The 23,442-nt window shown below is 52.2% G+C and overlaps 1 protein-coding gene across 1 annotated transcript in view; it reads right to left on the reverse strand.

Annotated features, from left to right (window-relative positions):
• Positions 1-9,084: 9,084 nt before the first annotated feature.
• The window catches only part of LOC140399882 (stress-induced-phosphoprotein 1-like), a 43,048-nt gene continuing 28,690 nt past the window's right edge, over positions 9,085-23,442 (reverse strand). Inside the window, 10 exon segments of the mRNA XM_072489348.1 lie at positions 9,085-9,520; positions 10,060-10,088; positions 10,090-10,122; positions 10,124-10,206; positions 10,209-10,233; positions 13,425-13,528; positions 14,285-14,321; positions 18,368-18,492; positions 20,852-20,948; positions 21,660-21,780. Of these exon segments, the coding sequence (XP_072345449.1) occupies positions 9,448-9,520; positions 10,060-10,088; positions 10,090-10,122; positions 10,124-10,206; positions 10,209-10,233; positions 13,425-13,528; positions 14,285-14,321; positions 18,368-18,492; positions 20,852-20,948; positions 21,660-21,780 (727 nt within the window). The 3' untranslated portion in view covers positions 9,085-9,447.

Here is a 23,442-nt window from a genome sequence, read left to right on the forward strand (position 1 = left end):
CCGTGCCCGAGGGGTGATTTTTTTTTTGAACATACGAACGGAATGATATAAGATTCGGGATGGTCTCGATAAGGTGGACGTGACGGAATTATAACAATAAGAATCATTATTAGTGTCACAAGTAGGCTTACATTAACGCTGTGATGAAGTTACTGTGAAAATCCCCTCGTCGCCACATTCCGCCGCCTGTTCGGGCACACAGAGGGAGGGGGTGAGTCCCGTATTGGGGTGTGGCGGGGTGCGGTGGGGGGGGGGGGGGGGGGGGACTATTTTACTATTTTAAAAGTAGGGGTCGCCCTTTTAACACAGATGTGGAGTTTTTTTTGTCCTCTCATATTTCGCTTCTCTGCTCCAGAATGCGGTGAAGGCGGGGTCACTAAATATCTTGAAGGTAGGGGTAGATAGATTCTTGATGATATTAGTGGGCGGCACGGTAACACAAGTGGATAGCATTGTGGCTTCACAGCTCCAGGGTCCCAGGTTCGATTCCGGCTTGGGTGACTGTCTGTGCGGAGTCTGCACATCCTCCCCGTGTCTGCGTGGGTTTCCTCCGGGTGCTCCGGTTTCCTCCCACAGTCCAAAGATGTGCAGGTTAGATGGATTGACCGTGATAAATTGACCTTAGTGTCCAAAAGAGGTGAGGAGGGTTTATTGGGTTACGGGGATAGGGTGGAGGTGAGGGCTTCAGTAGGTCGGTGCCGACACGATGGGCCGAATGGTCTCCTTCTGCACTCTATGTGGGGGAGGGTGGGGTGTCCCCCACATAGACGCAGATGGGAATGTAGAACTCCAAGACCCACGGTGGCGCAGTGGTTAGCACTGCTGCCTCACGGCGCCGAGGTCCGGGGTTCGATCCAGGCTCCCGCGTGGAGTTTGCACATTCTCCCCGTGTTTGCGTGGGTTCCTCCCCCACAACCCAAAGACGAAAGATGTGACGGGTAGGTGGATCGGCCGCGCTAAACTGCCCCTTCATTGAAAATGAAAATGAATTGGGTACTCTAAAATTTAAGAAAAATAATGCCAAAACCCGAACAGGTCAGCCGTGATCGCATTGACCAGCGGGACAGTCTCGAGGGGCTGAATGGTCCCCCCCCCCCACTTCCTCCTGTTTGTACGACAGCCGCACAGGGTGGGGGAGAGGCACGTTGGATGACTTTCAGCGAGAGTCACTCACATTCCTCCAGCACTGACTCTCAAGCAATGCAAACATCATTGGGACCATTAATTGCACAACATACCTGTGAGGTGATCTCAGCTCAGTGGCATTTCCTGCACAGGTCATCGAACGCGTCCATCTGAGCCGGCCGAGACCACCGGCCCTTGGAAAGAGCACCCTACCCAAGCCCACACCTCCACCCTATCCCCGTAACCCACTAACACCACCCAACCCATTGGACACTGAGGGCAATTTAGCACTGCCAATCCACCTAACCTGCACACCTTTGGACTGCAGGAGGAAACCGGAGCACCCGGAGGAAACCCACGCAGACACGGGGAGGACGTGCAGACTCCGCACAGACAGTGACCCAAGCCGGAATCGAACCCTGGTCCCTGGCACTGTGAGACGGCAGTGGTAACCCGAGTCTCTGGCACTGTGAGACAGCAGTGTTAACCCGGGTCCCTGGCACTGTGAGACAGCAGTGTTAACCCAGGTCCCTGGCACTGTGAGGCAGCAGTGTTAACACAGGTCCCTGGCACTGTGAGACAGCAGTGCTAACCCGGGTCCCGGGCACTGTGAGACAGCAGTGTTAACCCGGGTCCCTGGCACTGTGAGACAGCAGTGTTAACCCGGGTCCCTGGCACTGTGAGACAGCAGTGTTAACCCGGGTCCCTGGCACTGTGAGTCAGCAGTGTTAACCCGGGTCCCAGGCACTGTGAGACAGCAGTGCTAACCCGGGTCCCTGGCACTGTGAGACAGCAGTGTTAACCCGGGTCCCTGGCACTGTGAGACAGCAGTGTTAACCCGGGTCCCTGGTGCTGTGAGGCAGCAGTGTTAACCCGGGTCCCTGGCACTGTGAGTCAGCAGTGTTAACCCGGGTCCCTGCCACTGTGCGACAGCAATGTTAACGCGGGTCCCTGGCACTGTGAGACAGCAGTGTTAACCCGGGTCCCTGGCACTGTGAGACAGCAGTGTTAACCCGGGTCCCTGGCGCTGTGAGGCAGCAGTGTTAACCCGGGTCCCTGCCACTGTGCGACAGCAATGTTAACGCGGGTCCCTGGCACTGTGCGACAGCAGTGTTAACACAGGTCCCTGGCACTGTGAGACAGCAGTGTTAACCCAGGTCTCTGGCACTGTGAGACAGCAGTGTTAACCCGGGTCCCTGGCACTGTGAGACAGCAGTGTTAACCCGGGTCCCTGGCACTGTGAGACAGCAGTGTTAACCTGGGTCCCTGGCGCTGTGAGGCAGCAGTGTTAACCCGGGTCCCTGGCACTGTGCGACAGCAGTGTTAACCCGGGTCCCTGGAACTGTGAGACAGCAGTGTTAACCCGGGTCCCTGGCACTGTGAGACAGCAGTGTTAACCCGGGTCCCTGGCACTGTGGGACAGCAGTGTTAACCCGGGTCCCTGGCACTGTGAGACAGCAGTGTTAACCCGGGTCCCTGGCACTGTGAGACAGCAGTGTTAACCCAGGTCCCTGGCACTGTGAGGCAGCAGTGTTAACCCGGGTCCCTGGCACTGTGAGGCAGCAGTGTTTACCCGGGTCCCTGGCACAGTGAGACAGCAGTGTTAACCTGGGTCCCTGGCACTGTGAGACAGCAGTGTTAACCCGGGACCCTGGCACTGTGAGGCAGCAGTGTTAACCCGGGTCCCTGGCACTGTGCGGCAGCAGTGTTTACCCGGGTCCCTGGCACAGTGAGACAGCAGTGTTAACCCGGGTCCCTGACACCGTGAGACAGCAGTGTTATCCCAGGTCCCTGGCACTGTGAGACAGCAGTGTTAACCCGGGTCCCTGGCGCTGTGAGACAGCAGTGTTAACCCGGGTCCCTGGCACTGTGAGACAACAGTGTTAACCCAGGTCCCTGGCACTGTGAGACAGCAGTGTTAACCCGGGTCCCTGGCGCTGTGAGACAGCAGTGTTAACCCGGGTCCCTGGCACTGTGAGACAGCAGTGTTAACCCGGGTCCCTGGCGCTGTGAGACAGCAGTGTTAACCCAGGTCCCTGGCTCTGTGAGACAGCAGTGTTAACCCGGGTCCCTGGCACTGTGAGACAGCAGTGTTAACCCGGGTCCCTGGCACTGTGAGACAGCAGTGTTAACCCAAACGGGAATCAAATCTGGGACCATGGTGCTGTGAAGCAACAGAGCTAACCACTGTTGTGCAGGTTATGTGGTGTGGCTATGCTAAATTGTCCAGGGATGTGTAGGTTGGGTTACAGGACTAGGGAGGTGGGCATGGGAGTGAGCCTAGACAGGGTGCTTTTTCGATGGGTCGGTGCAGACCTGATGGGCCAAGTGGCCTGCTTCGAAACCGTAGAAATCCTGTAGACACTGTCGTGTTGGCCGACCTATGTTTCAGTACTCATATTTTAAAAATTAGTCGAGGAGTAACTTGATATGAGGAAGAGTAAAGTTCTGCGAACTCTATTTAGTACACGCAAGCAAAAACGCTTCCCCTTTTTGCCCACCTACCTCTCGTCCCTATATCCTTCCCAAAACCCAGACCCGGGTATTTCACTGGACTAACAGGTTTGCTGCCGTCCCCTCCCCCTTTTCCTGCCAGTCCGGCATCAGGCAACCTCTCACATTGCGGCAATTGAGGCCTATTTCCTGGACACTGACCACACGGAGCCAACTCTGAGTTACTTATGTGTGACCGTTCGCCTGTTGGTTGGAACTTTGGTGCCTGTCTGCTGACTGGGGGAAGGGAGGGGGGAGAGGGGGAGGGGGGAGAGGGAAGGGGACAATCTTGCCCCCACCCCCAACCAAACGCTTATTCTGATGAGGCACCATTTCTCAGTCTCCTGGCTTGTTAGAGAAGGGGTTCCCCCCCACCCCTCCCCAATGCTTCCAAAACCATCTGGGCTACATCCCATCGTCAATGCAATGACACAGTCTGCTTGTAACCCCGATAGCACTGCGTTGGTGTCAGTTATGGAATAGCCTAGTAGTCCCCCGAGTCAGAAGGGCTCTGGATTCAACCATCATTCCAAGCTTGCAATCCTGGCCCACGGGCGGCATGGCAGCACAGGGGTTAGCACTGTTGCTTCACAGCTCCAGGGTCCCTGGTTCGATTCCCGGCTTGGGTCACTGTCTGCGCGGAGTCTGCACGTTCTCCCCCACCCCGTGTCTGCGTGGGTTTCCTCCGGGTCCTCCTGTTTCCTCCCACGAGCCCCGAAAGACGTGCTTCATATATCATATCATAGAATTTACAGTGCAGAAGGAGGCCATTCGGCCCCTCGAGCCTTGGAAAGAGCACCCCACTCAAGCACACACCTCCTCCATCCCTTCCCCCTTAACCCATGTGGTGGTATGTATTAGGGGTAATATGGTACCTGTGAAGCCGAGAGGCTATTGGCTGACAGGTCCCGGGTCCTGGTTGGATCTGCCGACTTCTGGCTCCGCCCTGAAGGCGGAGTATAAGAGCTCGAGTTCCCCTCGCAGCCTCATTCTGTTACTGAGCTGCTGGGGAACAAGTCTCGCTTAATAAAGCCTCGATAGACTTCATCGCTTCTCGTCTCGTGTAAGTCATTGTGCGCTACAACCCAGTCGCCCCAATTGACCTTTTTGGACACTAAGGGGCAATTTATCACGGCCAGTCCACCTAACCCGCACATCTTTGGACTGCGGGAGGAAACCGGAGCGCCCGGAGGAAACCCAGGCACACACGGGGAGAACGTGCAGATGCCACACAGGGAGTGACCCAGCCAGGAATCGAACCTGCGACCCTGGAGCTGTGAAGCAACTGTGCTAACCACTGCGCTACCGTGCTGTTAGGTGAATTGGACATTCAGAATTCTCCCTCCGTGTACCCGAACAGGCGCCGGAATGTGGCGACGAGGGGATTTTCACAGTAACTTCATTGCCCTGTTAATGTCAGCCTGCTTGCGACAATAACAAAGATTTTTTTTTTTTTAAACACTCCCGCTGTTGGGAGGGGCTGTCTTTTGGGCAAGGCACTGAAAGATCCCATAACATAATTCGAAAGAAGCACAGCCCCCCCCCCCCCCCCTCGAGTCCTGGCCAATTTACATCCCGGAGTCAAGGCCACCGAAACAGATTATCCGGTGATGTGTGGGTCAGGACGCTGGGAGAATCGAACATGTCCACTTGTTTCTTGTTGGCTGTGCAGGTTTCAGTCCATCAAGACTTTCAGTACATCGTGTAGACCCTACAGTTAAATTCCTGGTCAAGGGTGACCCCTCGTGGAGGTTGTTGTGCATTGCCACAAAGCCTCAAAACCTTTTGCAGAACACACTGTGATTTCCTGTAAGGTGGGGTTGGGAAGGGTTAATTTGGATTTTGGAGCGACGTTGCGGAAGGCGGAACCCGGAATTTGCTTCAAACATGGCATCCGTCACCCAATAGACAGGCAGCGACTCCAATCGGGCCCGTGACGGGCGTAGGGTTCTCGAGATCAAAAAAATCTCGATAAAACAGAATCTCGTTCGCAGGGCGGCACGGTAGCACAGTGGCTAGCCCTGTCGCTTCGCAGCTCCAGGGTCCCCAGGTTCGAATCCTGGCTTGGGTCACTGTCTGAGCGGAGTCTGCACGTCCCCCCCCCCCCCGTGTCTGCGTGGATTTCCTCCGGGCGCTCCGGTTTCCTCCCGCAAGTCCAAAGACGTGCAGGTGAGGTGGATTGGCCGCGCTAAATTGTCCCTTAGTGCCCAAAGGGTATAGGGTTGCTGGGTTACAGGTGTGGGCTTAAATAACTCGATGGGCCGAATGGCCTCCTTCTGCACTGTAAATTCTATGAGATCTCGCTGCCTCTCATATGTATTCAGCTTCCGAGCTAAGAGTTTCGATCAAAAACAGGAACAAGACAAACCACAAAGCCAACTGCCCTCAATTTTATATTTGGATAAAAACGTTGTCACAAATTCGGACGGGATCCCCCTCACAATGCGGGAAGTGTTTTTTTTTTTAACGTATTTGTATTGGTTTCGCATTTGGGAGGAACATCGCAAGGAACATCATGCGACAATGGCGAGATATGGATCACGTGTGCCGAGAGCAGCCTTCCTCCGACCCCCTGAATGGAGGATTTTATCCTTTCCAATTCGAGGAACTCCGCCAGGTCGGAGGGCCAGTCCTCGCAGCCGCGGGGGCGGGTACGCACTGCTGATCTCCAGCCGAGCAGGAGTCCCCGGCGGGCGATCAGGGAGGCCCCCTGTCCTCGCAAAGAGATCTGGCTGTTCCGACACCCCGAAGGCCCGCCACCGGTGGGCGGCGGCTCCCCCCCCCCCCCCCCCCGCCCCCACCACCCCACATCCCTGGACACGGCCTCAAAAAAGGCGGTCTGGGACAGGACCAGAACGTGTGGGCGCGGTTGACCGGGCCTCCCAGGCACCGCTCGCATTTGTCCCCCCCCCCCCCCCCCCCAACCGGCTACATGCGTGTTCTGGTCAAGTGCGCCCCGCGCACCACCTTCAGCTGCGTTAGCTTCAGCCCTGTGCACGTGGAGGTGAAGTTCGATCCAGAGTCCTCCCCCCCCCCGCCCTACCTCCACGCCCAGCTCCTCGCCCCACTTCTCCCGTGTCTCGCCAAGCGGGCGAACGTCTGTCCAGCAAGGCAGCGTCTTGGTCGCTGGGGCAACGTTGCAGTCTCCTTGCAGAGGATGTGTTCCTCAGTTGAATATACCGGAGCTCATTCCCTTTCGGGAGCTGGAGCTTGTCCGTGAGTTCCCCCCGCCCCCCCCAAGGCTGAGCCTCTGTATATCTCCCCTACCGTCAGTACCCCTTCATCCCATCTCCACCTGTTAAAGGAGATGTCTGTCCTCCGTTAAAGGAGATGTAGGACGCTCTTGCAGACCCTCGGGTTCTCCCCCCCCCCCCCTTACCCCCTACCACCACCATCGTTGGTTCACGGGGAAGGTTTCGCTCTTGCACAGGTTGGGGTTGTAACCGAAGAAGACTCCGAGCCCCCTCAGGAGCTCCATTGTTCCTCCCATGCTGGCTAGGCGGTTGAAGAGGTAGAGGAGCAGGTCTTCCGCATAGAGTGAGACTCTGTGCTCCCTGCCTCCCCTCTGGATGTTTCTTCACCCCTTCATCTCCCACAGGTGTGGGGCCAGTGCCGGCCCAAATTCTTTATAGAAGACCACCGGGAGTCCAGTGCCGTCTCCGAGTGCATGGAGTTAATGCTCTCCATGACTTCTCCCAGTTCTAGTGAGGCTTCCAAAGTCCCTGCCCCTTCCCCCCCCCCCCCCCCAGCTGGTATGTCCAGCCCATGGAGAAACCGCCTCATCTTCGAGTCCCCCGCCCGGGGGCTCGGAGGTGTACAGCTCCCGCTCGAAGGTCACAGAGGCCCCATTGATCGGATGTGAGACCGTGACCCGTTCCTGTCCTTCACCCGCTCCATCACCCTCGTGGCTGCCTGCTTTCTCAGCTGGTGAGCCAGCAGGCGACTGGCCTTGTCCCCATATTCGTAGAAGGCCCCCGCCCCGCGTCTGGCGGAGTTGGTGGACTGCTTTCCCGATGGAGAGCAGGTCAAATTCCAACTCCTTCCTCTCCGCCAGTAGTTCCGCAGTCGGGCCGTGGAGTGACGTCGATCCACCTACAGGATCAGCTGTTGCCTAGCCACCCTCTCCCTGCATGCCTTGTATGCTACTTCCCCCCCCTTTATCACCGCCTTCGGTGCCTCCCAGCACGTGGAGGGCGAGACCTCCCCGTTCTGGTTGCATATGATACGGACCCAATCGATCTTGTGACATTCTCTCACAGAACGCCAAGTCGACAAGGAGGGCTGTGTCCATGCTCTGGGCCTGGACCACCTCCAGCCTCACTGTGGTCCGGGATTACTACAGAGGGCAGCACGGCGGCGCAGTGGGTTAGCTCTGCTGCCTCACGGCGCCGAGGTCCCAGGTTCGACCCTGGCTCTGGGTCACTGTCCTTCTCCCTCAGGCTTTTCACCGGGGCTGTTAAGTCCCTTCACGTCCCAGGTGACTGTTCTGCCTCCCCCACCCCGTGAGGCTAACCATACTTACCGCGTGGACGTGCCCCTTTTGTTTGTGTGGGGGGGGGGCAATTTAGCGCGGCCAATCCACCTACCCTGCACATCTTTGGGTTGTGGGGGCCAAACAGACCCACACGCAGACACTGGGAGAATGTGCAAACTCCACACGGACAGTGAGCCGGGGCCGAACACGGGACCTCGGCGCCGCGAGGCAGCAGGGCTAACCCACTGCACCCCCCGTGCTGCCCGAAGACAACATTGTTCACGGTCCGGATATGTCCGCTATTGCAGTGTTCCCAGCCCCTTTTTCTGGATGAACCCGTCTGTGATCCACAGCAGGTTAAAATAATGCTCCATACTGCCGTACGTTACCCAGAGTCTTTCCAGTGCAGCATTCCGAACTGAACTTGGTTCTTGAATAAAGCCGCCTTGGGCCCCGCTGAACTCAACCTGGCCAGGTAGGTGGGCCCCGATGATCTGTCCCTCTTATCTACAGGACTGCGTGCTTCTTGCCTAGCTGAGAATTCCCTCCTCGTCCTGATATTTGCAGATCTTGGCAATGATCGCCCGTGGTGGCCTTTGCCAGAGCCACCAGTGAAAAATGTACCTCTTGTCCGGGCCCCGTGTTGACAGAGGAGGGTGAAAGTAGGGGAGGGTGAAACCGCAGGGGCTGGTTTAGCTCACTGGGCTAAATCGCTGGCTTTGAAAGCAGGCCAGCAGCGCGGTTCAATTCCCGTACCAGCCTCCCCGAACAGGCGCCGGAATGTGGCGACGAGGGGCTTTTCACAGCAACTTCATTTGAAGCCTACTCGTGACAACAAGCGATTTTCATTTCAAGTAGACCAAAAAATAAAAAAAAGAACCGCCAGGGAATTTGCACAACCCCCTCAGCGCAGCATGCGCAAGCACGCCTTACACCCGCGTAATCGTAACCTTTAAAGCGGCGGTAAAACAGGTGTGGACTAGAAACATATAGGTGGTTGGATACAACACTTTAATGCAACTCTTCTTTGTACGCGATAAACGTCAAAACCTCTGAAAACCCCAACATTTCTACAGCGACTGCAACAGCAGAGATGTACATTTCACATTTTTTCACCTTAAAAATTAAAATTACAGAAAGTGCACAGGCTATATAGGATTGTGCTGTACGTCGACAGATCGAGAAATAAATCAGATGTTACAAGTAAAAACTAAGATGAGATGCTGTACACGGTGTTGGTTTTGGCCGTTTAAATTTTTCTCTCTCTCTCTCTCGTTTCCTCCCCCCCCCGCCACGAGGGCAAGGTCCGGAAGGACTGTCCTAGCTTCATCTCTGCTGAACTCTTGCGATGCTCATCACCGGATTGCTATGAGGCCCACATCGATGAGCTTCTGAATCTTCTGGGCTATGACAGGATTCTTCAAGTGGCTGGGGAGAAATAATCAACAAGAATGTTTATCCGTGTCACAAGTCGGCTTACGTGAACACTGCAATGGGGCGAAAATCCCCTCGTCGCCACACTCGGGAGGGAGAATTCAGAATGTCCGATTCACCCGACGAGCACGTCTTTCAGGACTCGCGGGAGAAACCCACGCAGACACGAGGGGGGGGGGGGGGGGGGGAGAGAACGTGCCAGACTCCGCACAGACAGCGACCCAAGCCGGGAATCAAACCCGGGTCCCCTGGCACTGTGAAGCAACAGTGCTACCACTACCGTGCCTCAAGGAGAGACAGCATTAGTACCACATGTACAAGGGTCAGCAACGAAGCACAGGTAAAATGGGTCTCTCCCCCCACCCCCCCTCTTATAAACCCACAAGAGGTAGCACAGTGCAAGTCGAAACAAACTATTACAGAGTTTTAATGATAACGTTAAGAGTCCATGTGCTTTGATAGAGAACTCGCCCCAGAGTCACAACGACAATATACCCACAATTTCCGATGAGCTATTTATTGCGTGTACTCACTCGCTGAGGGCCTGAGGATCTTTCTGCAATCTGCTCCAAGATCAGCCTCATGGCTGGGTCGCCTCATGATCTGCTGCACCTCCGGATCGCCCATGGCACGCCGCTTGACTTCCTCCGGCGTGTCGTTCCGGTTATACTGCATCATGAGCAGCGCTGGTAACCTTCGGAAGCTTCCTGAGGAATTGGAGAGAAAGGAAGGGTCACGTGTGAGGTTGTCTGATCCAGGCCACCGAACGATGGCTACAGTTGCTGGCATGCCCATACACCCCTGCCCCGCCAACATCAGCCTCTCACTTAAACCAATCCACTAGCTTGGTGCTGATGAGCGCTAATGGCCAGTTTGGGAGGGGAGGGCGATCAAATTTATTTCCCCACTTGTACTTTTGTCAGAGAGGGGGGCAGGGTTTATGTGGACAGGGGTCTGGAATCAGCTCTCAACCTATCAATCTAACAACGATCGTCTATTCCGCAGATCCACGCCAAGCTCCCACGAGCTGCTCACTCCAGGCCTCTGACATTACGAGAGACAGGAGACCTGGATTGCCCCCAAGAGATTTGAGGCAACGGTTTCTCTCGCGACTCCTCCAGGCGCCTCACGATTTCGAATACCTCTATCAAATCTCCTCTCGCATTTTCTCCTCATGAGGAGGACGTTCCCAATTTATCTTGCTAACAAGAGGTTCCTTATTTCTGGAACCATTCTTGCGAATCGCCTCCGCCCTCTCTCCATTGCCTTCACGTCCTTCCTGAAGTGCGGCGCCCAAAACTGGACGCAGTACTCCCAGCTGAAGCCAAACTCCTATCTTGAACACGTTCAATATACCTGGCTCTTGTTCTCCTTGACCAGGATACTGTCGGATTTATTAACTGCTCCCTCAAACCGTTCTAATTAAGGGGCAATTTAGCGTGGCCAATCCGCCTAACCTGCACATCTTTGGGTAGAGGGGCTGTGGGGTGGTGCTGGGGGACTGGAGAATTGGAAATGGTACACCCTTGTTCAAAGATGAGCCCAGCAATGGTCAGTCTCGTGGGCGGGGAACTTCGAGAAAACAATAATTCGGGACAACGTTGATAGTCACGTGGACAAATAAAGGTGGAGGGAAGCCAGCACAGATTTGTTTAAAAAAAGGAAAATTGCGTTGAACTAACTTGCTGGAGTTGACAGAGAGGGTGATGAGGGTAACGCGGTTGATGCGGTGTACACAGACCTTCGAAAGGCATTTAAAGCAGTGCCACGCGAGCAAAGTCATAGCTCATGGAATGAAAGGGTCAGCAGCACGGTGGCACAGTGGTTAGCACAATTGCTTCACAGCTCAGGGTCCCAGGTTCGATTCCCGGCTTGGTCACTGTCGGTGCAGAGTCTGCACGTTCTCCCCAGTGTGTGCGTGGGTTTCCTCCGGGTGCTCCGGTTTCCTCCCACAGTCCCAAAGATGTGCAGGTTAGGTGATTGGCCAAGCTAAATTGCCCTTAGTGTCCAAAATTGCCCTTAGTGTTGGGTGGGGTTACTGGGGTATGGGGATAGGTGGAGATGTGGGCTTGGGTAGGGTGCTCTTCCCAAGAGCCGGTGCAGACTCGATGGGCCGAATGCCTCCTTCTGCACTGTAAATTCTATGATCTATGAAACCCACGCAGACACGGGGGAGTATGTTCAAACTCCATACGGACAGTGACCAAGCCGGGAATCGAACTGGGACTCTGGAGCTGTGAAGCAATTGTGCTAACCACTATGCTACGTGCTGCTGACCCTTTCATTCCATGAGCTATGACTTTGCTCGCGTGGCACTGCATTAAATGCCTTCGAAGGTCCGTGTACACCGCATCAACTGCGGTACCCTCATCAACCCTCTCTGTCAACTCAAGCAAATTAGTTCACGCAATTTTCTTTTTTTAAAACAAATGTGCTGGCTTCCCTCAACCTTTATTTGTCCACGTGACTATCAACGTTGTCCCGAATTATTGTTTCTCGAAGTTTCCCCGCCCACGAGACTGACTGCTGAAGAAATCACTAAACCGACGGGTCTGTGAATTGCTGGGCTCATCTTTGAACAAGGGTGTAACATTTCCAATTCTCCAGTCCCCCCCAGCACCACCCCCCAGCCTCTGCAACTTCCACACACATTGCCACTCCGCATCCTTGGATGCATCTCACCCAGTCCTGGTCCTTTGTCAACGTTCGAGAGCATATTGAATACCTACCGCCTCTATCAGTTTTAAATCCTTTAGTATATTCATGACCTCCTCTTTCACTGGGGCCTGGGTAGCATCTTCCTCTTTGGTAAAGGCAGGTGCAAAGTATTAATGTAATACCCCAGCTACTCCCCATGCAAAACCCCCTTTTCTAGGAGACCCTTTTACCACACTTTTACTATTAATATGCCTACAGAAAACCTTGGATTCCCCATCGTATGTTCGCTGCCAGTCTTTTAACCATACTCGCTCTTTGCTTCTCTTATTCGCTGTTCCACTTCCCCTCTGAGCCATATATATATTCAGCCTGGTTCTCCATTGGGTTAGCCCCCAGATAGCTGACATTAGCATACTACTTCCTTCATCTGAATCTCAGTTGCTTCGTCCTCCAGTACCTCTGGATTTGTCTGTCCTACCCATCACCCTCAAAGGGAATATCCGATATCAAAACAGGTTGATGACCTCTGCAGTTATATTTTCATCCCTTTCTCATACTGGTACTCTTTAAAAGCTCCCTTCAGTTCACAGAACCATGGGCTTCTGACAGTGCAGAAGGCTATTCGGCCCATCAGATCTGCACAGACCTTCCGAGAGAGCACCCTCCCTCGGCCCACTCCCCATCCCCGTAACCCTACCTAACCTGCACATCTTTGGACACTAATAATAATAATAACGATCTTTATTGTCACAAGTAGGCTTAACATTGACACTGCAATGAAGTTACTGTGAAATCCCCTCGTCGCCACATTCCAGCGCCTGTTCGGGGACACGGAGGGAGAATTCAGAATGTCCAATTCACCTAACAAGCACGTCTTTCGGGGTCTTGTGGGAGGAAACCGGAGCGCCCGGAGGAAACCCACGCAGACACGGGGGGGGGGGGGAGACTCCGCACAGACAGTGACCCAAGTCGGGAATCGAAACCGGGGGTCTCTGAAGCAATAGTGCTAACCACTGAGCTGCCTGCTGAGGGGCCAATTTCACGCAACACTTCTTTCCACGGAGAGAAAGCCAGCCTACGCCACGTCCCCGGCTCCAACGCACCGCGGAACGGCGAACGCACAGTGCTGCCTAAAGCTGCTGACCAGGGACTGCAGGTTTCGACGCTCTCTCCTCGGCATTCACAGCGTAGTCGACATGAAGAGAACAAGAGCTGGAAATGAGAGAGGAGACACTCATACCTTGGAGTTAGAGTCCAGCTCCAGCGCTTTCTGATACACATCCATGGCTTTGGAGAAATCCTTCAAGGCCTCAAGGGCTGCTCCTTTTCTTGTGTAACCCTTAACTAATCAAAATCAAATGGACAGTTATAAATCAGGTGGTGCACTGAATTAAGATTCATTTGCAGCTCTGATGTCTATTGACGGCAGAATTCCTCCATATCGGAGTTATTTCAAACAACCGGAGTTTCTCAAAGGAATTTAAGAGCCATATTTCGAATCACTGACTGCCGGGCTAACTCTTTCCGCTGTGCTCTACCCATCTGGTTCCTCGGGCGAACCAGTCATTCACTAGATTTCTTTGCCCACCATGCAATACTGGCCTCAAGTGTGCGAATATTCAGCAGCTCCTATCCCTAGTGACTCAAGGATAACCCTCAGCAGGATCTTAGCTGCAATACGTTCAACCCTGGATGAATCACTTAATTGTTTTACAAGTTGGAAGTAAGCCTCTGCTGACGAGTGCCTTAGCGAGGCACCACAGCATTACCGAATGCCAAGGATACCGTATTGCACTGGGAGGCAGGAATTGCCCGCTGGGACAACACTCCGAGTGAGGTTTTTAAAAGGCGCGCGTCTTCTGATGGCCACACCATTGTTAACAAAGCGAATTAGACGGGCTGTGCCGGAAATAGATGCTGTCACGCACTAATACAACCGCCGCCCATTCCTTACTGACGTTGAAGCAGAGCTTCGAAAATCAGCACAACACAGAACGACCACCCCCATCAGCACAACACAGAACGACCACCCCCATCAGCACAACACAGAACGACCACCCCCATCAGCACAACACAGAACGACCACCCCCATCAACTTACGGAATGTGTGATCAATGTGGATACACTCCTCGCAGTCCTGGAAAGAGAAAAGGCGCCTGAAAGTTATTGCCTGTTACAATTGAAATTCAGGTACGATTCACAAATCACGAAGTGCCACCGGGTTGATGAAAAATGGGGGAGCGGGAATGGAAAGAGAATAAAATTCATCCAATCCGTTTATTTAAACTGATAAAACAAATAAATGATAAATCTGATTATTACTACACTGGCTGCTGGTTAAAAATCAGGCGGTGAATATACGACACTTTCATACAAGACTGGTGTCTTACAGACCGATAAATACTTTTATAACCAGGACAGTCAACGACTCGGGTATTATGATGGCACCTGGAATTTATCACACTTCAAAGCAAATAGAAAACAGCATCAGAAAACAGAACGGAAATGCTGACAATTCAGGTCTAAATTTGGAATCCATTTGAATAACAATTTCAAAACCAGTCCCCCCCCCATTATTGTGCGTTGAACAGTGGGAAAACCAACAGCCTCCATTCAACATTCCTCCTCAGCGCAGTGGGTCATGGTGTCGCCTGGTTTCTCGCCGTGGAATGGTGTGTTTCGTGAGCTGATGGCTGGGCAGAGGTGGTTAGCACTGCTGCCTCACGGCGCCAGGGACCCGGGTTCAATTCCGGCCTCGGGCGATTGTGCGGAGTCTGCACGTTCACCCCCCCCCCCCCCCCCCCGTGTCTGCGTGGGTTTCCTCCGGGTGCTCCGGTTTCCGCCCACAGTCAAAGACGTGCTTGTTAGGTGGGTTACGGCGGGGGGGGGGGGGGGGGGGGGGGGGGGGGGCTTTCAGAGGGCCAGTGTAGACTCGATGGGCCAAACTGCCTCCTCCTGCAGTGTAGGGACGCTACAGTAGAAAACACATTTTCATTCCCATCCTACTAACTACAAATGGCAACTGGATAATTGTACCTGCAGAATGTGAATGAAATGGTTTCTCCACACTCCGAAGGTGTCTAGTTATGGCGGATTTTTGTTGGGCGCAGATGAATACTAATCAACTTCTCTGAACAAAAAGCTATCTTTTCTCACTCTATTTTACGCGAGCTAATTTAAAAAATAAATTTAGAGTAATCAATTCATTTTTTCCAATTAAGGGACAATTTAGCGTGGCCAGTCCACCTACCCTGCACATCTTGTGGGGGCGAAACCCACGCAGACAGGGGGGGGGGGGAATGTGCAAACTCAACATGGCGGGGCCGGGATCGAACCTGGGACCTCGGCGCCGTGAGGCAGCAGGGCTAACCCACTGCGCCACCGTGCTGCCCACGTCTGGAGATGCCGGCGTTGGACTGGGGTGAGCACAGTAAGAAGTCTTACAACACCAGGTTAAAGTCCAACGGGTTTGTTTCAAACACTAGCTTTCGGAGCGCTGCTCCTTCCTCAGGTGAATGAAGAGGTAGGTTCCAGAAACATATATAAAGACAAAGTCAAAGATGCAAGACGATGCTTGGAATGAGAGTCTTTGTAGGTAATTAAGTCTTTACAGATCCAGAGATAGGGGTAACCCCAGGTTAAAGAGGTGTGAATTGTGTCAAGCCAGGTCAGTTGGTAGGATTTTGCAGGCCAGATGGTGGGGGATGAATGTAATGCGACATGAATCCCAGGTCCCGGTTGAAGCCGCACTCATGTGTGCGGAACTTGGCTATAAGTTTCTGCTCGGCGATTCTGCGTTGTCGCGCGTCCTGAAGGCCGCCTTGGAGAACGCTTACCCGGAGGTCAGAGGCTGAATGCCCTTGACTGCTGAAGTGTTCCCCGACTGGAAGGGAACATTCCTGCCTGGCGCTTGTCGCGCGATGTCCGTTCATTCGTTGTCTGTATCCATGTTCCTGGAACCTGCCTCTTCACTCACCCGAGGAAGGAGCAGCGCTCCGAAAGCTCGTGTTTGGAACAAACCTGCTGGACTTTAACCTGGTGTTGTAAGATTTCTGGACAGTAATTTCAAAGGCACCCACTGACTTTGTCAAACTGCTGCTTGCGTTCTGCCTTCTAAAGCAAGCACGTTTCAGATGGCATGTTGGGGCCAGCGATGACTTGACAATGTGGATATCCAGAGGGTGCTGCCCCCTTGTGGGAGAGACTAGAACTAGAGGGGGACACCGTTTAAAATCAGCCATTGTCAAATAGCCTACTTCGAACGCATGGGTTTGTATGAATATCTTGATACGTGAGCTGAACTCTGTTGAAAAGATGGATTGTGGAGACCATACCTGGTCAAGAGATTAAAACTTCTGTCCTGTCCAAAGTTTTCGTCTCGCCGTATCCAAATATATATATTTCTATTCATACAAGGGATGGCAGGGTCAGCATTCACTGTCCACCCCCAGCTGTCCTGGAGAAAGTGGCGGGTGAGCCGCCAACTTGACCCGCCGCAGTCCGTGTGGCGTAGGTACACCCACTGTGCTGTTAGGGAGGGAGTTCTAGGATTTTGACCCAGCGACAGTGAAGAAACGGCCGATATATTTCCGAGTCGGGATGGCGATGAATGTAGGCATTTCAGGTATATTGCATTACATGTATTGCAGCACGGGAGCGCAGTGGGTTAGCACTGTTGCTCCACAGCGCCAGGTTCGATTCCCGGCTTGGGTCGCCGTCTGCACGTTCTCCCCTCCGTGTCTGCGTGGGTTTCCTCCGGGTGCTCCGGTTTCCTAGCACAAGTCCCGATATACATGCTTGTTGGGTGAAATGGACTGCTGAATGTACCCGAACAGGCTCTGGAGTGTGGCGACTTGGGGCTTTCCCCAGTAACTTCATTGCAGTGTTAATATAAGCCTACTTGTGACAATAATAAAGATTATTATTCGTTGAAGTAAGAGTTAAACGTCTGGGTTGCTGTGTGCGCGCATCTGCCGCAGTAATCTGTTTTTTAATAGAAGTCCTGGTTTAAAAGATAGGCACTTTGGCGACAAGGGATGATTAAAGCATCATAAAAGCTGGGTGAATGGAATGTTGTTTATATGAATAAGGTTCCCCGGGGAGTAGATACGGTCATGCAGTTAATGGGAGGAGCCAGGGGCTGACGCAGTCAGGTGTTGAATTTTGATCTGTCAGGGAACAGAGTAGTCGTTTCCCTCAGTTTAGTTTTTGCCTGTGAATAGAACGGTAGTTTCTGAAAAGGCCGGCAGGTTAAACAGTAGTTTGACGCAGGCAAGAATCTGCAAGCTGGTTTCCTGAAGGATCTCTCTCAAAAGTGGTTTATCCAAGACATCTCTTTACAGCAAGTATTCCTGGGTTGGCTAACTGTATTCAAAAGTGGATTTTGACCGGAAATGGGGTTTTGCTCGAGTGGAGATAAAAGATAGCAGTCGGGATCGAGTACCTCATTGTCATTATTGAGCATTGTTTAGCTGGTAATTGTAAGCTATTTTCTTTGTGATGTTAAAGTTTGTAATACTGAGCTAGTAATAAAGTTTGTTTAATATAGCATAGCCGTATTTGTGCGTAGAATCACTCCCGGAGCAGTTTCCTCAGTCTTCCAAATTAAAAATTGGGGTTTTGTCCGGTATCCTAGCAACCATTGGGGTCTGGTCTAGGCTTGTAATAGTGGCTTCGAAGGGAACCAAAAGATATCTACTGATTGACTGCTTGCCCCACTCTCCAGCTAACATTGGTTAGTCGTGTACATTACATAGAATCTGCAACATAAGAAATACGGTTGCTGGTTCAATCAACAGAAATCTATCCCACATGAGCGTTTTTCTGTTCTAGTTAACTCTTGAGCAGCCACAGTATCGCACTTCTTGCTTTTTCTTCATATTAGTCCTGCACTTAAATGTATCACTATCTATTACGATCACTCCACGTGACAATAGGGTCCACATTTGCATCGCGGTGTGAAGAAAATCGTCCCAAATTGCAAATTATTGGCCAACTTGCCCCCTCGATCTGGACTCACTCACAAGTGAGAACGGTTCCTCCACGCCAACCCGATCGCGCCCCTTTGCAACTAACTGCACACCGCAAAGAGGTCATCCTCCCGTTTCTGCGTTACCCCCTCTGCTGTCTTATCAACTGGGGGGGGGGGGGGGTTACAAGTGCAGCGGTTGTGAAAACAATTACCTTCAAAGCTAGCTGGAACTCTAAGAGCTTGGTGTAGCAGGCAGCTCGGTTACTGTAGAGTTTCGCATCAGTCGGGTTGCGCCGAATAGCTTCGGAGTAATGTTTCATAGCCTGCGGGTAATCACCTGCGATTAAAACGAGACGGTCACCTACACATCACATACCAAAATAAATCCATACAGAAGCAAGTGCGTGTTATGCAGACATGCTATAACGTGCAATCTTCAAATGAAAAGGCGTGGATGATGAGTCATGGGATTTTGCGGATTATGAATGCGGTCGAATGACTTGAAACAAACTCCTGTTTAGAACATGCCCAGAATTCTCTGCACACACAACATCCAGTCTACATGTAAAGGAAAAGTAAAACTAATAATTTCCCAGTGCTCCATAAAAAAAGACAAAGATAGCAAGTGACTCGATACGGCGGGGAGGTCGTTTGCCCCACTACAGGGACATCAACTTTCCAACCCCCCCCCCCACAATCCAAAAGAAGTCGAGCAACACGGCGGGTAGCACGATTGCTTCACAGCTACAGGGTCCCAGGTTCGATTCCGGCTTGGGTCACTGTCTGTCCGGAGTCTGCACGTCCTCCCCGTGTGTGCGTGGGTTTCCTCCGGGTGCTCCGGCTTCCTCCCACAGTCCAAAGATGTGCAGGTTAGGTGGATTGGCCGCGCTAAATTGCTCCTTAGTGTCCAAAAAAGGTTAGGTGGGAATGGGCGGAGGCGTGGGCTTAAGCAAGGTGCTCTTTCCAAGGGCCGGTGCAGACTCGATGGGCCGAACGGCCTCCTTCTGCACTGTAAATTCTATGGACACTGAAATCAAACAGTTTACTCAAAACTTCACGAACACAAATTCCGCACTTTCTCATTGCATCGCAGCTCTCAAAGTACCCAACTCCAATGACCGAAAAAACGTGAGCTGCTGGAGTCAAGGCAAACTTCTATCCTGCGTGTGAGCCGTGGCTGTTCATTTTGTGCTGCTACAAATTCTTGCTTCCAGGGGCTGGGAAGATAGCGAGTAGGGGCCAGGCCACGAGCCCTCATGAGATTACTTGACTAATGAGATTGTATCTGCCCCTATTTGGGGGAAGCACATCCAAATAATTAAATGAACGATGTATTAAATTATAGGCGCATAATAATACTGCTAAACGTCGGGGTCTCCAAGGTGCCCAGCATCAATCATTGGCGAAGCTTTGGTTCAAAACAAACATGGGGGCAACTCACTCGGCGAAATAGACGGAGGGTATTCGGGTTTCCCAATCTTGGCCTTCACCAAGCTAAACTGCAGCAAATTCCCGCCGTCTCCACCCAAACCTGAAGAGCACTCTGTTCCAAACAACGAGGGGGTTTTGACAGGGTAGAAAACAGCTTCACCGACAGGAGGATCAAAAGGCACGAGGCTTAATTGGGAGAAAGGACGGTGGAAGCAGATTAGCAGCAACGTCCAAGAAGTAATTGGGCCTCAAATTTAAAAAAGGAGAATGGGAAGGGCTTTGGGAAAAAAAGAGCGACAGGACTGGGACTAACTGGGCAGCTCTTTCGAAAAGAGACAGGTAGACGTGTATGGCAATGGCCCGCTTTTGCGCTGTAAGATACTCTGATTTTGCGGCTTGACTGGGGTCATGCCACCGAGCGCCTGCGCCAAGGGAACCTGCTCCGTATATAGATAAAAACTCAGGTGAGCCCGACCCTGGATTCTTGCCATATCAGAAGCAGTAGACTGCATAACCGTGGGGCTCTTGCCAAACCTCCGTTTGAACATGGATTGGCATTTCGCATTTCCTGCTCACAGCAAAACTGTACACAACTGCTGGAGGTATGGATCGTCTTGTGAAGATATCCCAACTCAAAAGTGGTTAGCACAGCTGCCTCACAGCGGCAGGGACCCGGGTTCGATTCTGGCCTTGGATGACTGTGCGTGTGGAGTTTGCACGTTCTCCCCCCATGTCTGTGTGGGTTTCCTCCGGGTTAGGTGGGATTACGGGGGATAGGGCGGGCAGGGGGCCAGCACGGTGGCGCAGTGGTTAGCACTGCTGCCTCACGGCGCCGTGGACCCGGGTTCGATCCTAGCCCCGGGTCACTGTCCGTGTGGAGTTTGCACATTCTCCCCGTCTGCGTGCGTCTCACCCCCACAACCCAAAGATGTGCAGGGTGGGTGGATTGGCCACGCTAAATTGCCCCTTAATTGGAAACATTTTGAAAAAAGGGATAGGGCGGGTGAAGGCTCTTCCAGAGCGTAGGTGGGCTTGATGGGCTGAATGGCCTCCTTCTGCACTGTAGGGATTGGGTGAAAGTTAGAAAACCCACCTTCATTCGAAAACAGGAGTAAACGTGACACCAATGGGAGTATCGGGCTCTGCAGTGGCTCCCTCTGGTGCCCGAATCGCGCTGCTGCAGGATTTCCCCAAATTAGCAACAAAACAACTTTGAGCCAACGGCATGGCAATTCATATCCCAGCGCGTCACCGTGTGCCCTTACCTTTCTGGAAGAACTCGTTGCCTTTACTCTTCTCCTCCAGGGCAAGCTCAGGGTTGACGTAAGCTGCCCTCTCCTCATCCTTCAGGTTCTTTTCAGCCTAAAAAAAAAAGTTTTGCAAAATAAAGCCCTGGCCAAAACTGAAGAGAACCCGCGGCGAAAACAAGACATTCGGGATCAGTCTTTCATGACAGAAATTCCTCATTCCTGCCATCGATTCCCGTAACAGCCTCCCCGAACAGGCGCCGGAATGTGGCGACGAGGGGCTTTTCACAGTAACTTCATTTGAAGCCCACTTGTGACAACAAGCGATTTTCATTTCATTTCACAGCGCAGAAAGAGGGGCGTAAAGACAGCTGTGACCATCCATGGTAGCACAGTTGCTTCACAGCTCCAGGGTCCCAGGTTCGATTCCCGGCTTGGGTCACTGTCCGTGTGGAGTCTGCACGTTCTCCCAGTGTCTGCGTGGGTTTCCTCCGGGTGCTCCGGTTTCCTCCCACAGTCCAAAGATGTGCAGGTTAGGTGGACTGGCCGTGATAAACTGACCCTTAGGTTAGGTGGGAATACGGGGATAGGGTGGAGACGTGGGCTTAAGTAGGGTGCCCTTTCCAGGGGCTGCTGCAGACCTGATGGGCCGAATGGCCTCCTTCTGCACTATGAATTCTATGAACGCTTTTGATCACTCCCGCCTTCAGAAAACGAGGACGACAGGTTGGGGTGGGGAGGCACTCGGTGAAACAGGATCACGAAGCACCAAGACCAATTTTTTTTTTTCCCCTTCCGAAAACAAACAGGCCAGGGGAAAACTCACTTGCTGACATTTCTTCAAGACCTCGGGAGTCCGGTGCTCTGCGAGGGACTTGTTGTAGAAGTGGACGGCATCTTTGAACTTTTCCTCTTTGAAGTGTGAGTTCCCGATCCGCGCGTAGGCCCTGGAAAGACGCAAGGATGTTAAAGGCTGTCCACCAAACGCAAATCACACGGGCAATGCCCGAGGAGTTGGCATCATATGCATCGAGGAATACGCCCTCTTCCCCTACCCTGCAATTATTAATCATTGCAAAACTATCATAAATCACGTGAAATTCAGGATGGGTGTTTGTCAAATAGCTGTGGTGGGTGTACCTTTAAGAAATGGGTGTTTATCAAATAGCTGCAGTAATGTCAGAGTGTGGGTGGAGCTGGGCTGTCTGTGTGCTTTACTTTCTCGTTGGGCTGTCAGCCACAGGGTGTCTTTAGTTTGGTTTTGCAGATTGGGAGCCGCATCCAGCAAAACCAGGTGTAATTCCGATCTCTTTCTGTATGAAAGGAATGTCTTCAAATCACTTGCTAATTTAAAAGTGATAACTGCTCTCAGTAGATAATTTAAACCGGATGTCTGTGTTAAAAGGGCATGTGTCTTATGGATGCTGCGAGGAAAGATTAAGGGTTACTTATAGAGTACTGTATTCTTTGGGGGAAAAGAGTATTCGAGTTGATATTTGCTAAGATGTTTACTGTGTGTGTTTAAAAACATTAACTGGATTCATAGAATAAACCTTGTGTTTTGTTTTAAAAATACTTTTAGTTCTCTGTTGCATCATACCTGTAGAGTGGGCCGTGTGCTCCCCATAACCAAAATCTATTCAAAGTTATGGGTCAGGCGAACTCCATGATACACTTTGGGGTTCTCTAAACCCTGGCCTGTAACAGCATGAAGGCGAATCATTGATAAGATCACGTGGATTACCATAACCCCCTGGCTTCAATTCAAGGTTGAAAAGGAGCAATTTGTTATTTTGTCCTGTACATACACTTTTGACGTTGAGCGTCCTTCATATATGTGCTTTTAGCGCTAAAACACGAAGCAGTGTTGCTTCCATTTTCCAGCTGCTGGCAAGGAGGCTGTGAAGACGGATTGTTTCCTTAAAAAGCAAAAGACGGGCCGAGACTCAAATAGGCCGATCTCACAACAGAATCTGCTGGAGAGAGCTGCTCAGGAGAGTCCCGGGCAGGACACAGCACTGTACAGAGCTCCGGGGCCTCTCGTTTACAAAGAAGAAAATTAACTCGGGAACAGAGCAGATTAAAGGTGATTTCTCGAGGCATGGCTTTGTCAATTGTGCCAATGCAAATAAGGATGCAAAGCCCTTGTGCGTTACATGCAGGGGAAGTAACGTCAAAGGAGAGAGATTTTGAAAGGGAAGTGGCGGGTGAAAAATTCCTTGAGGTTGAGACCCCAGAGTCAGTTGTTAACTTAGAGCTGACTCCAAATTAAAAGACTACACTGCTGTAAGCTGACCTGTAGTACCACATTTAAAACGCGTCAAAAGCCCATGAGGCTGTCAGCATTCTGGAGTGGCAATTCCCAGGAGTATCCAGTGCTGAGTAAAACAAGCATTTTGTTGCTATTGCCCTTCACGACGAGCGGCATGTGCGAGGTTGGATTTTCTGTTTTCATGAAGGTGAAGACGCCACAAAGGAACTAGCTGAAGCCTGCACCCGATGCCCGCATTGCCCTCCCCTCCTTTGAACCTGATGCAAGCGAGATCGCGAGGGCCAAACATGCTCCCCTTTAGTATTAAAGGGAAGCGGACCTGGCGTGGGGTGCGATG

The sequence above is a fragment of the Scyliorhinus torazame genome, chromosome 24 (assembly GCF_047496885.1).
Source record: "Scyliorhinus torazame isolate Kashiwa2021f chromosome 24, sScyTor2.1, whole genome shotgun sequence".
NCBI classification, from domain to species: Eukaryota; Metazoa; Chordata; class Chondrichthyes; order Carcharhiniformes; family Scyliorhinidae; genus Scyliorhinus; species Scyliorhinus torazame.